Here is a 17,156-nt window from a genome sequence, read left to right as displayed (position 1 = left end):
TTTGGTTTTTAGAAAGTAAACCAAACTATTCCTTGATTAATCATCTACAAAGGAAAGAAAGTACCTTGCTCCACTTAGAGATGGAGAGTGAGCTGGCCTCATAAGTCTGAATGTACATATTCAAGAATCTCTTTGGAGGTATGTTGTTCTTTAGGGAAGTCTTGCCTTATTGCTTTCCCTAGTATGCAATGTTCACAAAACTTTAAGCCATCTCCAACACCCTTAGGAATAGTCCTCTGTTTTGAGAGTACTTGCAACCCCCTCACACTGATATGAGAAAGCCTTTTATGCCATAACTCATCTTCTGTGGGTTCTTCATCAGTTGCCATCAAGGTCAGTACCATGCAGCTACTCCCTCGAAACACACCTACAAATTGCCAATACCTTGCAACTGCTCCCTCGGAACACACCTATGATCGATTTGTGTACCGTTGCAATACACATGACTGATGCATGTTCCTTGGAGATCATGTTTATGACCGATATTTGTCCATTCGGGATTACTACACTTGATATGATATAGGTGTACATTGATATCTAGATAGACTAGTTAAGAGATTATCTAGAGAGCCTAATAGAGGGTCACTTACTGGATATTGTTATACTCATTCTTTCTTTTATGTTTTTCAGGAAATGACATAAATGAATTGACGAGATAGATGGGACTATGATAAAGCCATATGGGAACACTAGAAAACACTTCTGCGTAGTTCATTTTTTTTTTTTTACTTAATTGTTTTGAGATTTGAGTTTGTTGTCAGACAGAACAATTTACGATTTTTTTTTAACATTATCTTTGTAAATGTTTTTTTGGATCCAATTACATGTTTTGTCTACTTTATTTATTTGTCAATTTAATATTTTTGGTTTGGTTTGAAATAATCTTTCCTGTCACTAAACTCGTGCTATGTCAGTAAAATATTTTGAATGAAAATGTGTATTTAAGATTAATGGCCATGTCAGAGTATTCGATTGGTCGGGTCGTTACAAGAAGAAATTTGGTAGTTATCTCCTCCTTTTTATACAATTTATTTCACACATATTTCTAGAAGAAAAAATAAATTAGTTGATCTAGTAGCTAGGAATGTTAGATTACTAGGCATTAATGATATTTGGATGAATGTTTATCCTTTATGGATTCAAAATCTAACTGTAATGGATATTGACTCAAACCTTGCCCTTGAGGCTTAATAAAGTTTCTCTTCCTCCAAAAAAAACACTGCGTCAATTTTGGTTCCTAAATTTTAAAAAGATAAAGCAAAAGACAATGTCCTTTCTTTACTCTTGCTTCTTTAACCCATCTCTTGTTCTAGTTGTTGTCACTTTTGCTATCCACTATCATGGTAATCAAATGGTGAGTGGAAATAACAGTGATGGTATGACTCACCTAGACTTGGATGAGGCTATGATCCCTTGTAATAGTGATGACATGTACTGAACGTTGTTACCAACATACATGTGCATGCATTAATCAACCATCTATGGTCTATTAGACCAAATTGATACCATCAATTAATCGTTTCAAAACAATTTAGCTATATATATTCTTCTGTTTTGATTTAATGGGTTAAACTAAGCTAAACCAAACCGAACCCAACATGGCATTTGTACGTTGACTGCCTTAGGCCTTGTCCAACATGCCTATTCATGTGTTAACCCAACAACATAACACCAAACTTAATTGACTAAACCATCAATTAATTAGCTCAAGGAGATTTAGTAATATACATGTAGCAATTTGATTCAATGACTCATGTGAAATCGAGCAGATAACATAACCATAGATCTACTTGAAACTATAAATAAAGTTGATTTGTTGTTGCCAAGTTGTAGAAGAAGGATGCTTAGATAATCACGCCAACTTGCACAAGAGGACACATGCATGTGAATTCCATATGCTCAATATATTTATAACATGTCTATGCTAGTTATTTACACCCATTTGTATCCTAGCAAAATTAGCAAGCCATACTTTTTCTTTGGTATACGTGAGCATTAAATTGTAAGATTCCATGACAATAACTTGTGAACACCTACCAAAAGTTTTTCCTTCTCTCTCTCTCTCTCTTTTTTAAATATTTTTTAGAATTTATTTATTTAAATTAAATTTTTATTAAACCAACTTCTAATCACCATCAATATCCTCACTTAAGATAGTACAGATTTAAAGTGACATCCTACCAGAGATTAAATATTTAAAACTAGGGACACATCCACCATACCCCTGAATTGATTTGGATTAATTTTTTTTATTACAATAATTATGAGATGAGAGATTGAACCTCGGACTTCTTAGACCGGAGCTCATGCCAATTCTGCTGAGTTAAACTCACTTTGACAATTTAGATTAGTTATCAGTATAACATTATTCAACTTAAATATCATAAAATTCTTTTGATCCTACGACTTTTGGTCAATCAATAATATATAGTGTCCCTGCGTGGCTGCGTCTAGAGTTCGATTCCTATCAAGTGTAAGTTTTTTTTCGAAAATACGAGTAAATTTTGTTATTGCCAATTTTTTTCAAGGACTATATATATGTACAAAATTTAGAAAGATATAGGTTAAATTTATAATCTTAGATGAAATCGTATCTCTCTAATACTTTTAGATCTACTAAGAGATTAAAAGTTTGAAACTCTTACTCTACATGTTATTAAACTTTAAAAACAAAAGACCAATTATACATAAATTGAAAATTAGAAATACTAAAACCATCTTTAAAAACGCATAAAGTCTAAATAAATGTAATTGAAAGTAAACGTTTAGGTTACGTTAGATTTTCTTCTTCTTCTCTTTTTTTTTTCCCCCTTTATTTATTTTTTTTCCCCCTTTATTTATTTTAATAAAAAGTAGACCATTAGTAACTTCATCGAATTTTAATATTTTAATTTTATTGATCAATACCAAGAGTTTGAAAATTCAAAGAAAGGATGTCAACGAAGAATAATGCAATGGCCCAAGGCAGCCCGCTCCATTGGCGCCCTTATCTCATTTGAGATCGTAGCCCACACACACCGGAAAAATCTCTGCGGGCCGGATGACGGTGGATTTCGGATTCCAGTTCGCAGAATCATCTTCATCTTCATCACCGCTTATTGCATATTATTCTAGTTTTTTATTCGAGCGCTAAAATCCGCAATCCGAACGCAGTTCAGGTATCATTTGGATTCAAAGAACTGCAAATCCTGGATTTCATGGACTGACGCTGAGAGTAGAGAAGATGCCTTTTCTTTTCATGAACTGAACACGATCGGGTACGTCTCTTTCTTTGATTGTGTTGCGTTTGTGGCTGATTTATCTTTGAATTTCAAATCAATTTTAGACTTGAATTGGTTTCTTTTTTATCTCGATTTTTACTCTTCTGAGTCTCCGTTGCCGAGTTCTCGTCCATTTCTTGGCGGTCTGCAGTAATCAGTATCGCCCAGGAATGTCTTGGAGTCAACTTGCGATAAATGTTTATGGTTTATATGAACATGCATCCGAGTCGACTGCGATTCAAGCGAAGACCAAGTGCAAACGTGTCGTGTACCACCACTACACCTCGGCTTCATCCCTTTCAAGAATTTCTCCCTCGATTTTAGTATTTATCGTCATTGAATCTAACGAAGAAATTAGTATTTTCTAACTCTGCAACGACGAAGAAGTTTGCTGTCAATTTCTTCTGTCACAACTTGTTTACGTAATTTGCAGCTGAAGTTGAAAGAAAACGCAGCAGATTTGGAGAAGAATGGCTTCGGAGGAGAGAATTCTTGTTGAAATCTTGGAAGAGAACATTCCAATAGACATGGCCAAATACATCACGTTCGTTAGTGCTCCCCAGGCCGGCGCTATCTCTACATTTTCAGGTACTACACGAGACAATTTTGAAGGCAAGACGGTGGTGGAATTGCGGTACGAAGCTTATGTACCAATGGCTATTCGGAGCATCAAATCCATCTGTTCATCTGCTAGATCATCTTGGAACCTCCATTCGATTGCAGTTGTGCACCGCCTAGGTCCTGTTCCTGTGGGGGAGATCAGCGTTTTCATTGCTGTTTCAGCTGTTCATCGTGCTGATGCAATGGATTGTTGCCGTTTTGTGATTGATGAACTTAAGGCTTGTGTGCCAATATGGAAAAAGGAGGTTTATGATAATGGAGAGGTTTGGAAGGAGAATTCTGAGTTCATGGACAGAAGATTGGAGCTTGTGAAGAAGCAAGGAGATCAAAATGAAAATGAAACTGAACTTGTAAGGCATAGTAGGAAAAGCTGCTGTGGCTCAAAGGTTAAGGTGATGAATGAAGAATCGTCTAGCTGCATTAGTTCAGATCATGAAGAAGGCAACCGCCATCACAATGTTGAGAAGGAAAATGAGGAAGCTCAAGTTCAAAGGAATGGCAGGAAAAGCTGCTGTGGCTCAAAGGTTAAGCTGAATGAAGAGGAATCTAGACAGACGATGCATTAGCTGCTGTGGGGTTCTCTCGTTCATTAGTAAGAGAATTTCTTTTCTCTCAATGCATTTTTTTCTTTTCTGAGTCAAAAGTTTATTGTTATCCATACATTTTAAGGGCCACAAAGGGGAGGGGGGGAAAGAGAGGAGAGAACCCAAAAACCAAACCAATCTTTGTTTTGAAGAAGGTTCAAAACTTCTCTCTTTCTCTCTCAATGTTACATTTTGAATAAATTTGGAGGAGTATTTAAGTATGAACAACATCCAAAAGAACAAAATATATTTAGTGAAATCCTGATCTCTTCTTAAAATGTATGAACAACATCCAAAAGTTTATTGTTATCCATACATTTTAAGGGCCACAAAGGGGAGGGGAAAGAGAGGAGAGAACCCAAACCAAACCAATCTTTGTTTTGAAGAAGGTTCAAAGCTTCTCCCTTTCTCTCTCAATGTTACATTTTGAATAAATTTGGAGTATTTAAGTATGAACAACATCCAAAGGACAAAATAATATATTTAGTGAAATCCTGATCTCTTCTTCACATAAAATGTAAGAAAATGTTCGAGGATATAGAGTAAAAAAAAAATTAAGAAGCTCTAATAAGACAACAGAGAGCTATAGCCAAAAGAGATCATTAACAGCAAAATGATCTCCCATACAAAAGAATAGAAAAAGAACCCCAAACTACACTACACTTCTTCATACTTCTGGACTACAATCAGGAGTTAAACTTTTAGCTGGAGGTAGAAGAGAAACGGCACGCCGATCAGGACTTGTATATTTTCTATATACAGCCTTTAGTTTGGAATCTAGAGCTCCACGGTGCAAGTTCACAAGGAGTTCTGCACATTCCCTGTCATAGAAATTTACAAATAGATTCATATTTTGAAGTTACTTGGACAGGAAAAAAAAAAAAAAAAAAAGGAACTTTCAGGGAAGTTATTAACATAAAGAACTTTCAGGGAACTTTAACATACTTCAACTCTTCTTCAACATAGCCTGTATGGTGATGCAAAGTTGCTGTCCAGATAGGGCTCTTTTCAAGTGTGCATCGTGCGGCATAAACAGCCGCTGAAGCTATCATTGAAGGGCTGTATGATATTGCTATTGGATAGTTCATCAGACCAAGCTCGGCCAGAAAAAAGACCATATTCTCCATCTGCATTGGGAAATTTTTCATTTAGTTTTGTGGAAGAGAGAAGAAAACAAAAAGTTCAAGAATCCCACAACTTACCTCATCATCCGATGGCTCAGAAGCCTTGACATATCGAACAAGAAAAACATAAGGTGTAGGAACTGTTAGAAGCCATTCCAGCCTACCCAAGATAACTTTCTCCATCACCAAAATCTGTTCTCTTTGATAAGTATTTGCAGATATACTTACAAAGTCATTGACCTGCATTTTCAAAGTCCAACTATTAGGTAGAAGTAGACAAACCCAGTAGGGTCATGGCTATTTTAAGATTCTAATCATTCATATCAAAGAAAGAAAAAAAAATTTACCTCTGGGGCCCAAATCTCTTCATATTTGCATGCTATCAGCATAGAGCTGATACCTACCAATTGAAGTTCCTTCCTTGGTACAGTCTTCAAGGAAAGGAATCGGTCGACGATGTTTACAGCAAGATAAAGGGTTTCTGGCATCAGTTCGAACTTGCGATGAACTTCTATCAACCAATCAATGAGAATGGATCTCATCTTAGCATTCAAATCTGGCTGTGCTCCCATGTAATCTGATACTTTGATCTCATCCTGCACCCGAAAAGAAGCTTCAAATGTTACGGAGAAGGAAGGAGGCAAAACACAAAAAAAATGAGAGAGAGCAAGAAGTAGCCTACTTCTGCAAGCTTGTAAAACTTATACATTTCGTCGATGTATTCTACAACGGCCAATTCATTGTTGGCATCTGCTTCATCAATATTAGCTACTGAAGAATCTAGTGGTTTATTGGTGAGTCCACAAGCAGCCTTTAGAATCAAATTTTGATGGACCTTAGAAACTTAGCATAATATTAACCAGCAATATCATAAAGAACTATTGGATTGGGTTTAGAAAAAGGACATTACCTTGCTTCTGGCAGTAAGGGTTGAACTCAGAGATCTCTTATTCTTGTCCCTTGATTTAGTATCTTTGATGTTGATTATATGTCTCTCGTCAACGGAGCTTAGTACAATCTTCGGTTGCTCCGTTACTGCAGCCTTCGTTACATTGCCCCCCTTTCCTACTCCCACATTCACCTTTTGTGGGATTACTCTCTGCAAATGAAGTTTTCTCGAGGATTTTAACCGAATTGTTCTTTTGTTTTTATTTTTTCCTTGAACACAGAATAATGTGACAGACATTACTAAAGTTACCTTATTCTTCTCTGTTGGTTGAGGTCCGGGCTTCCCTTCTACAGCGCGATCAGGCACTAGGTTGCCTATATCTTTAAGAATTCGTCTTGTTCTTCCTTCAGCCGCTACCACCTTCGGCTTACCTTCATCTTTACAAAGCCAAATAGTAAAATAATAAGTGACGAATTCAAAGAAATTTCAAAATCAGTTATAAAAACTCAGGAATCAAAAACAAAACCCTAACAATTAGAAAAGATTAGACAACTAGAAGCAAGGTAAGTCCTCCAAATTAATACTTTATTAAACCAAGATTAAGAAAATAGAAGTTCACAGAAAACCATTGAAAACAAGAAATGTTGAATCGAAATTGAAGAGAAAAAGCAAAGATTAGGACAAGAAACACACCTCTGATTCGTAGTTGTCGCTGAGGAACAACAGCTCGAGTCGCCATTAATTCTTCCTTACTGCCGAAAACTCCTTCAAGACTTGGAAACAGAGAGAAAAGAAAAAGTTGGAGACGACTGTTGAGCGTCTCTCCTTCAGTGTTTCTTGTCGCCACTTCGTAGATCACATACACTCTTCTTCTTCTCCTTCTTTTTTCTTTCTTTTCACGATCGTTTTCGTTTTGTTTTGCTCTGAGAACTGTTCTGTTTTTCTCTGCGTTTCTGGATCGATTACTCTCTCTATGGCTTTGTTGTTTCTTCTTTAAAGCTGCGAGCGGAGCCGATGCCCTTCCCAACGGTCTAATTTCTGTGAATTGATGATCGTTGGATGGACATCGTATCCAACGGCCAGATTTCCATCTGATTGTAATTTGGAATTTTGTAGCCGTTAGGAGCCTGAATAGGTACTTCGAGGACAGGTTGGAGTTCTGAACGCTCCAGTTTATTTAGTTTGGGCCTACTCACTCTTTTTTTTTATTGGGCTGGTTTGGGTTTTTAGTATGGGCCAGCCGATGTGGTCCGACCTCCTCGTTTTTTGTTTTTTGTTTTTTTTTTTTTTAAAACGAATATGTGATTTAAAAATATTTTAAACTATTATTATTATTTCTTTTTTTGTTATTATAATTTTATTATTACCCCCTTTCTATTTTTCTATTTAGATTTTCCAAGTATCTTTTGCTAATGTAGTTTTGGTGCTATTGTTAAAACTCGTGTTGGATGAACTTAATATCAATTGAAATACAAGTGGAACTCGAATATAGTTTATTTAGATCTCATTGGATAACATTTTTGAAAAATCAAACCTATAAATACTACTTCCACTTCCATCCATAAGTTTTTCATTGGTATGTTGTCAAAAACCAACCAAGTTTTACAAACTAAAAAAATGCGTCCTATTTGGTAACTATTTGGGTTTTTTTATTTTTTATTTTTTTTATTTTTTTGAAAATTAAGTCTACTTCCTCTTAATTTCTTGGGATGATTTTTCCCATTTTTAAGTAAAAGAGTTTGACTTTTTAACTTTTTGTTTTAAACTACTTTTTTAGTTTTCAAGAAATTAAGTGGAAGATAGATAAGAAAGCAAGAAATTTAAAGATGAAATGTGTTCATAAACTTTAATTTTAAAAAATAAAAAACAAAAATTCAAATTACTACTAAATGAGGCTATAGTTTTAAAAACCTATGTTTTCATAATTTTACTAAAATTTCAAGTGTTTCTTAAAATTTAAAGGAAAAAAAAAAAAGGTGAAACCCATACATAAAATTTTGGGTAGAAACCAACATAAATTTAAAAGAAAGAAAAAGAAAAAGAAAAAGAAAAACTAAAATTGAAATAGTTAGCCTAGCCAAGGGAGCTTTAAAAGCAAATTTAAAGTGAAAATAAGAGGTATTGTCACTTTTTTATTTCATAGAAACTACAAGCATGTGCTTCATTCATTATCTAAGAGGCTTGGGCAAGTTTTCAAATTCAAAGACATATAGTAGATCAAGTATTAGGGTTTTTTTTCTCTCTCTTTTTGATAAAAAATCAACTATTAGGTTTTCAAATTGATACTATTTTATATTAAATTGTTAATAAAAAAAATTAACAAGAATTATTCAAATAATTACTTCTGTAAAAGTTATGAACTAAAACAAAACATTTTAAAACTAAAGCTAAACACAATCTAAAAAAGTTTTAAATCAATGTGAAATAGCTATGAAAGCAAAAAGTTTATGGTACCGCCAATTTGGGCAATTAAAAGCAAAAAGTTTCATAAAAATAATTCAATTAGTAAAAAGTATTTCATATAAAAAAAAATTAACTACACAAAGAATAATATGAAGCCTCAAAAGAAAAAAATAATAATAAATCTAACCTAAAAAGAAAAAAATTGATGAGAAAAAAAAAAGAAAAAAAATGTCCCCACCAAGTCTTTTGTGCACTAAAAGGATCAGGCAATCATAATTTATGGTACCGCCAATTTGGGCGTCGGCGTAACTCACCGGCCTCTGATTGATCCGGCGGCCTTGGTTTCACCACCACCATGATGATGGATTCAACACTGTAAGGCTTCAAATATACGCACGTATATTTCAACTCATCAAGATACACATTTACAGTTATATCTTTCGCCGGAACAACCACTGCGCCGCCGCTTTTAAGAACACGGTCAACAAGTCCAGCTCCGAATTGCCCTACCGTGAACACAATATCAAACGATTCGTTCTCAAACGAACCTCCTGACAAAAAATTGTTCTCTATTACTACATCGGCTCCCATTCTTCTCAGAAAATCTGCATAATGATTCGGAGCTTCGGTATTTAAATTCGATCGTGGAATTAACACAAGGCTCCTTTTACCTTCTGTGAGAATTTCGGCGGTTTTCAACTCGTCGATTAAGTCATAGAATTCTAGTTTGGTTATGGAGTAAGGGTTTGTTGAATCGAAGGAGAAGAATTTTCCTTGGTCGTTCTCGTTGAATACAGGACCAATGTGAGGAATTAAGAGGAGAATCACAGCGAAGAACAGTGATCGAGATATTACTCTTGCGATTCTTGATTGAGGAGCTGCGTTTAGGTTAAATCTTCCTCCATGTAAGTTTCTTCTTTCGTTTTCGCTTTGAGTTCGATCAAAATCCATGGATGATTCAAATAAAAGCTTCCCCTGAGGTTTTTTCTTTTTTACAGATGAACACAACTTTTGTTGAATAGCTAATAATTGGACGAACTTTTAGGAAGCTTGAACTTGAAGGTGGAATCACACCGTAAGACTAACTAAGCAGAGTAATTTGGGACCTTAACCAAAAATTTATATAAGTCTCTTTTTAAAAAAAAAGTTTATATTTTCTATAAATCTTTTATTATAGTTTAATCTTGATCTGCTTTTATCTTTTTTAGGTTATATGTTATTTAAATTTTAACTTTATAATTTAGATTTGTTCAATTTTAGTCTTAATTCATTACAAATGTTTAAATTTATATATACTCTCAATGAATATCAACTTTAGTCCCGACGAATATCAAATTTAATCCGAAGAAAATACACTAGGTAAGTATGTTCCAAAAATTTATTTTGAAAATATTAATGGATAACAGTTTTTTTCCTTCTTTAATAAGGATTTTCCTTTTACATCAAATCAGACTATCTGTTTATAATATTTTTCTTATTTGGATTTATATTATATTTATCTAATTTGAGCTATATTACAGGAAAAGAAATATCCAAATTTTTCTTTTTTTTTTTTTTAGAAATTAAATTTGTTTTTTTCAAAAGTTTACAAAAGTATGTTCCAACTGGTTAAAATTTAGAACAATTAGGTCCCGAAATTTTATGGGCCCCAAGTCTCAATTTTTTTTATTTTTTATATTTAACTTTTTAATGTGAATGGAAAAAATAGATTTTAAATAAATAAATAACATATACGGAATCAATAGATTTTTTTTGTCAAATCAAATAGTCAACTTCGATGACTCTTGTTAATTCAATTTTGGAAATACTTTCTATAAAAATTCATAAGTTTTGTTGATTGCACGTACAATAAAATATTATACCTTAATGGGACAAACTCACATCACATGTGCATATAGGCACTGAAACGACCGATTTTTATATAAAAAATTTGGAAAATAAACCGATATATATATTGCTTTTTTTAATTTTTTTAATTTTTTTAATTTTTATTTTAAAAAATAAATATACTACCATCAACCCAAGTTCAAGTCTATTTTTTTATTTAAATTTTAAAAAGTTACAAATTATGTTAACCTAACAATAATACTTCGTCAAATCAATTACCTTATATTGGTTGATAAAAAAATAAATAAATAAATAAAAATAAAAAAAACTAACAGTCTGGGCGGATTTCACACTATATTTAGTCAGTTTGGAGTCAATTTTCTCCCTTGATGCACACCCCTACTTCTGAAGTCACATGTTATTTTATTTTGAAAATATATTATTTTACAAAAATATGGTCCAATTATTAAAGTACATTCAGTATAATTCAATAATTAACCTATCAGTAATATTTCAATCACTCTACGCTACAATATATTCCATGGAAAGAAAATCAATAACCAACGTCACGTCATGAGTATCTCCCTCCTACTCAATGCATTAACTTCTTCTAATCATTTGATTAAAGATGTAATATAGTACATTATTAATTGGTCAGTTTGGAGTCAATTTTCTCCCTAATGCACCCCCTACTTCTGGAGTAACATGTTATTTCATTTTGAAAATATATTATTTCACCAACACAAAAGTATAGTCCAATTATTAAAGTACACTAAGTATTATTCAATAATTAACCTATCAATAATATTTCAATTACTTCACGCTACAATATATTCCATGAAAACGAAATCAATAACCAATCGTCACGTCATGAGTATCTCCCTCCTACTCAATGCATTAATTTCCTCTAATCATTTGATTAAAGATGTAATATAGTACATTATTAATTGGTCGGTTTGGAGCCAATTTTCTCCCTAACTGATGCATACCCCTACTTCTGGAATCGCATGTTATTTCATTTTGAAAATATATTATTTCACCAACACAAAAATATGGTCCAATTATTAAAGTACACTAAGTATAATTCAATAATTAACCTATCAGTAATATTTTCAATAACCAACCATCACGTCATGAGTATCTCCCTCCTACCCAATGCATTAACTTCCTCTAATCATTTGATTAAAGATGTAATATAGTACATTATTAGTTTATTAGTTTAATTCCCTTTTTTTTTTTCTTTTTTACAAATTATAATAACAAATTCTATTACAAGAGAAAGCTATCACTTACATATACGTTATTAAGTATATCCAATAGTAATAACAAATCTATTAAGTCATCCAATAATGATAACATTTATAGTTCATCTACATAGTGCAGGTTTGGAAGTGAGCTTGAAATATTTAAAGCTTGTATTTATGGATGTCTCTTAGCAATTACCATATAACATAGCCCATTACAGTAACAAAATCCCATATATTTAATAAATCCTCCAAGTTACTATAATTTTGATTCCAAGGAACTTGAGACTTCTGTATTGAAACAAAACCAAGGCAGGTGAGTGCTACTGACAATATATACATTGATAATATCCCATTGTGGAGAGAAAATGTAGTCCATGAAACCATAGCATAATCAAATAGTTTATAAATAAACTAGAGTCTAAAACTATGAGAAATCTATGGTCTTACAAGAAAATTATATGGGCAAGGATCTGGTAGTAAATGTCACAGGGGGACGCTCAACATAACAAGAAGAAAGACGATCTTCTTCAAAACAAGAAACAGAATAATCCTTGAGATTGAGCCGTGGACCGTCAAACCGGGAAGTCTTGGTATTACCAGATCTTTACTTGAACGAGTTGAAGAAACTTACCGTGTCGTTTAGAGCCTGGATAAAGTAGTCCACATCCTCTTTTGTGTTGTACAAGTAAAGACTAACTCGCGCACTTGAGCTGACACCGAGAGCCCGATGGAGGGGCTGTGCACAGTGATGTCCCGATCTAATGGCTACACCATGCTGCATTTAAATATTTTAAGGATCCATAAAAGGTAAATGATTCACTCTAGTTATATAATCTCATGATATTGGCCCAAATCCTTGGGACTGAAAAGGGTTAAGGAAAGGATTTAAATGAAATTCTATTTTAGTTCTAAACTTTAATCATTATTTGAATTTGGTTCCTTAGCATTTAAATTAAAAATTATGTTTTAAATTAAATTCTATTTTAATTCTAAACTTTAATCATTATTTGAATTTGGTTCCTTAGCATTTAAATTAAAAATTATGTTTAAATCTTCCAATTTTACATCAAAACTATTCAGTCATTGACGTGTTTCAAAACAACTCAACACACCGCCTATTGTAAATACTTGTCCTAAATAGTAATCAAGTAAAAGGAAAAAAAATTATATATAAAAGAAGATCATGATTAAAGATCAAAATAGGATTTAAGCCCAGAAAAACCTTCCATAGGGACCAAACTCGAGCACGTTTACATAAAGAAGAGCCAAATCTGAGACATACCTGTTGATCAAGAAAGGTTGCAATGTCCGTTGGATGAATGTCTCCAATATTGAAAGAACACAGCGCAGCACGTTGAACATGAGCTGTGGGAGCTGGGCCATATATGCGGATGTTCGGGACCACACGAAGATTTTCATATAGATAATTTGCCAATTCTTCCTGTTAGCAGACAGCACCTCCTTGTGTTAGACTTAAGTATCCTAACTCGTAAACATATTTATCATCTCATCCTAAATTTTCAGAGTACCAGGTAACCTAGTAATAACATCTAAATCCCTTGATTAAAGAAAAAATTCCATTACTATGCAGGTATTTAGTTGACACCCTGATTTGCTTGCTTCGCACATTCACTACTTTTTCACCCCAAAAAAAAAATCCTCAAAGAAAGGGATAGATATGCCAAATTTCAATCGACTCACTTCATAACTATGAATCTTTTGCATTCCGATTCCAGACAAATAATCAATAGCAGCTCCCAAGCCAATTGCTTCTCCAATTGCTGGTGTCCCAGCCTCAAATCTAATGAAGAGGGAAGTTATTAATAGGGAATTAAGGACAGAAAATTATCCACCAAAATAACTTTTTAATACAAATATCAAAATGCAACTGGAAATCAAGAGATCACATAGAAGACAAAATGATATGTAAAATGGCATCAATTAATGAATACTAAAAAGTCATCACAAAATTTTAGCACCATTCAAGAAGTCAGTTGTTTAGAACTCATGAAGACTCCACAGATGATTTATCAACTATGAAATTAAGCCAACTGTATGAGAACAAAAGATGAGCAAACAAATAATACTGAATCAAAGCACACAAAACAGCAGCCAACATAGGAACTTATGGGTACTAAAGTTCGTGCCATAATTTTGTGTATTCAGCCCTATGTATTGTATTGGACGTTCTAACTTTTCCATATCATTTAAAATAAATACCTGGAGAAAATTTTCATGTTAAAATAAAAAGACAAAAGACAAAATTGCACCCCGCAGTTCACCAACCTGGAAGGAGGTTGTGCAAATGTAGAATGGTCAAGAAATACATCTGAGATCATCTCTCCACCACCTAGAGCCATGTAGGACCAAATATGAAAATTAAATAATGACTTTCCATTAACAAGTTGATGCAAGTTAATTTATATATATATTTATTTTCATAGCTTATTTTCTCAAAGAACATACCTAAGAATGGAGGCATTGCAGACAGCAGATCAATCTTTCCATATAAAAATCCGATGCCTGTAGGCCCACACATCTGAAGCATGTTTATTCCTTAACCTCATATGCACAAATGTAAGGCCAATGATTTCGTTAATAAGAAAATAGCCTAACCTTGTGTGAAGAAGCAACAAGAAAGTCAGCACCAATCGCCTGGACGTCAACGACCATATGTGGAACACTCTGGCATGCATCTACTAGCACTTTTGCCCCAAAACGATGTGCCAAGCCAACTATTTCTTCAATTGGATGAACAGACGCTGTAGAAAAAAATCAAATCTTACTGAAGTCCACTATGTACATAGAGTTACTATCAGAAAGACATCAACCGTAAGGGACATATATCATGAGGAGGAAGGATGTCCAGCAGTTCTTTTCCTTCCTTTACTCGTTGAATTTTATTATGTCTATTCAGCCTAAAAAGTTTCCACTTGACGTGTAATAACTGAAGTAATATGATCACATTTCAGTTTGAAATATTCACCTACTACTTGTTTCACTTGAGCAATGTTTACAAATTGAATGAAAAGAAAAGGAAACAGATTATAATGATGCTAAATATAAAATAGAAGGGTGTACCTAGTACATTTGAGACATGATGGGTAACCACAAGCTTCGTTTTTGTTGAAAACATCTCCTTTAACTCTTTTAAGTTTGGGACATCATTTTCACCTAAATTCACAAACTTCAGGACAGCACCAGTCCTTTCAGCTACAAGTTGCCAAGGAACAATGGCACTATGATGTTCAGCAACCGTAAGTATGATCTGCGCTGAAAGAAAAGATCATTAAGTTGAAGTTAATGCAGTATCAGGCTATACACACTTACAAAATAATGGATGCAACTTTATGATCTTGATGTAGAAATCAAAAGCACTATTATTCAAACACATAATCCTAAAGCCTCCACCTTAGACAATCGACAAGAATACAAACAAGTATACCATTGAAATTTACAGATTTGAAATGAGAAAGAGACAATGAGTATACAAATTACTCAAAAGAGCTCATGTAACTATGAATTGAACAGCCTGTTTTTCTGCATAATAATTAGTAACAAACTGTATTTCAGTTTAAATATCCCATGTGGAGAACAACATGCACTTACTGAATCAGAGCTTATAAGTGCATTAAACAGAACATATTTAGAAGAAAATCACTTGCCCTAAACTACTAATATTGATGCAGTAGCCTAACATGCTACGCACCTCATCTTCTGATTTTAAATTTGCTAGGCCCCAAGAATAAGCCACTAGATTGATAGCTTCAGTTGCATTCCTAGTAAAAACGATCTCTTTAGCTTCTCCAGCATTGATAAAAGACGCAACTTTCTTTCTTGCCCGCTCATACTCATCAGTTGCTTTCGCACTACATTTACAAATGGTTTTAGTTCAGAAAGACATCGTTTTAATTCACATTTCAAGCCAAGTATAAACAGTCTACCTCAAGGAGTGTATGCCACGATGAACATTTGAATTGTAAGCCTCATAATAATTCTGCAAAGCTTTCAACACAGCAATAGGTTTCTGAGAGGTGGCAGCGTTGTCCAAGTATACAAGCTTGGAGCCATTTACATCCTGCAAATAGCAACATTGCCACTAACACCACCGCATAAAGTGCCAATAGAGTACAATAACAATCTCTTGAGACTAAATAGCGATAGTCAGTATAACGAGATTCACAACCTTGAAGGAACTAACAACCAAATAGACGATAAATGGCTTTAGTGATCATGCAAACATAGGAATCGGGCAAATTACCAAAGAAAAACACAGATAATAAAAAAATCAAACATGAACCTGATGGAGGATGGGGAAATCAGGACGGGTTGTGTGGCCAAGCGAAAGAGAGTTGATATGGAAGTCGTCGGGTTCCTTGGCGGTGGAAGCAGAAGCAGAAACTGAGAAGGGAGAGGAAAATCTGCGGTTGCGGAAGCGGAGAAAAGGAGAAGATGAAATGCAACGATTAGGGTTTATGAATTGGAACTGGAATTGGAAATGGAAGTATGGGAGCTTCAGAACCATACCTTCCATCATCCTCTCTCGTTCCCAAATTTGAGAATCGAAAAGGCGCTGATGGATGGATGGATGGTATCGGTGGTGCTAATAATTTGTTTTCACACTGCTGCGTATAAATACATTGCACATTTTTATATATACATACGCTCGTTAAATTTTCAAAATCTAAATTTCAACAGAGACGAGTGAGGCTAACCTCAACTTAGCTCATCTGTAATTGGTTTGACATTCTTTCTTAAAAATTGAGGAATCCATCTTTATGTTAAAAAAATAAAGAGGTGAAAGAGAACTTTTCTAATACCTTTTAAATTAAAGTTTAAGATGTCAGATCAATATTCAAAACAATAATAAAAGAATAAAATATAGGTATCTTTTAAACTTACTAGTTTGCGGTGCTTATGAAATTTATATTTTATATTTATAGTTTAAATCACACCTATACATGAAATATATCATTTCAACCTGAATAGTTATAATATAGCAAATGATGTAATTTTCTGTTCAAACATATATCCACGGTTATATCGTGATTTTTCATATATATGTCTTCATCAAACCCATATACGAAAAGATATACTACTTTGACCTAAATAATTATAAATGGGAAATAACGTGATTATCGGTTCAAACATGTATCTATTATTATATCATGATGTTCCATATTTTTTATGACACTCATACA

The 17,156-nt window shown here is 33.7% G+C and overlaps 3 protein-coding genes across 4 annotated transcripts; 1 reads left to right on the top strand and 2 right to left on the bottom strand.

Annotated features, from left to right (window-relative positions):
• The first annotated feature begins 2,753 nt into the window (after positions 1-2,753).
• LOC120088002 (molybdopterin biosynthesis MoaE family protein) lies at positions 2,754-4,724 on the top strand. The gene is made up of 2 exons (XM_039045028.2): positions 2,754-3,257; positions 3,694-4,724. Exon 2 carries the CDS (start codon positions 3,731-3,733, stop codon positions 4,445-4,447), a length of 717 nt encoding a protein of 238 aa, XP_038900956.1. The 5' UTR covers positions 2,754-3,257; positions 3,694-3,730; the 3' UTR covers positions 4,448-4,724.
• A 193-nt stretch (positions 4,725-4,917) lies between these two features.
• On the bottom strand, positions 4,918-9,108 carry CYCB1;4 (Cyclin B1;4). Of its 2 annotated transcripts, XM_039045026.2 has the most exons (8): positions 7,172-9,108; positions 6,788-6,915; positions 6,500-6,688; positions 6,272-6,400; positions 5,937-6,185; positions 5,668-5,829; positions 5,411-5,592; positions 4,918-5,286 (listed from the first exon to the last, which is right to left on the bottom strand). In XM_039045026.2, exons 1-8 carry the CDS (start codon positions 7,215-7,217, stop codon positions 5,133-5,135), a joined length of 1,239 nt encoding a protein of 412 aa, XP_038900954.1. In that variant the 5' UTR covers positions 7,218-9,108; the 3' UTR covers positions 4,918-5,132. The 2 variants fall into 2 exon arrangements, with proteins under 2 accessions (XP_038900954.1, XP_090162063.1); XM_090305937.1 differs by lacking the exon at positions 6,272-6,400 and having other exon boundaries at positions 7,172-7,436.
• A 3,109-nt stretch (positions 9,109-12,217) lies between these two features.
• Positions 12,218-16,693, bottom strand: CPNIFS (chloroplastic NIFS-like cysteine desulfurase). The gene is made up of 10 exons (XM_039046970.2): positions 16,256-16,693; positions 15,900-16,033; positions 15,665-15,824; positions 15,037-15,223; positions 14,572-14,717; positions 14,422-14,494; positions 14,242-14,305; positions 13,657-13,756; positions 13,238-13,396; positions 12,218-12,730 (listed from the first exon to the last, which is right to left on the bottom strand). Exons 1-10 carry the CDS (start codon positions 16,490-16,492, stop codon positions 12,560-12,562), a joined length of 1,431 nt encoding a protein of 476 aa, XP_038902898.1. The 5' UTR covers positions 16,493-16,693; the 3' UTR covers positions 12,218-12,559.
• Positions 16,694-17,156: the final 463 nt, after the last annotated feature.

Source organism: Benincasa hispida, chromosome 10 (assembly GCF_027475165.1).
Source record: "Benincasa hispida cultivar pf3 chromosome 10, pf3_genome.v1.1, whole genome shotgun sequence".
Classification (NCBI taxonomy): domain Eukaryota; kingdom Viridiplantae; phylum Streptophyta; class Magnoliopsida; order Cucurbitales; family Cucurbitaceae; genus Benincasa; species Benincasa hispida.
This window is presented reverse-complemented; position numbering and strand designations above follow the sequence as displayed.

Coding starts and splice junctions, on each gene's coding strand:
- LOC120088002 (XM_039045028.2), top strand. CDS start 3,731: ATGGCTTCGGAGGAGAGAATTCTTGTTGAAATCTTGGAAGAGAACATT.
- CPNIFS (XM_039046970.2), bottom strand. CDS start 16,492: ATGATGGAAGGTATGGTTCTGAAGCTCCCATACTTCCATTTCCAATTC. Junction 15,825..15,899: donor CGTGGCATACACTCCTTGAG/GTAGACTGTTTA, acceptor TTGTAAATGTAG/TGCGAAAGCAACTGATGAGT. Junction 14,306..14,421: donor TGCAATGCCTCCATTCTTAG/GTATGTTCTTTG, acceptor ACATGGCTCTAG/GTGGTGGAGAGATGATCTCA.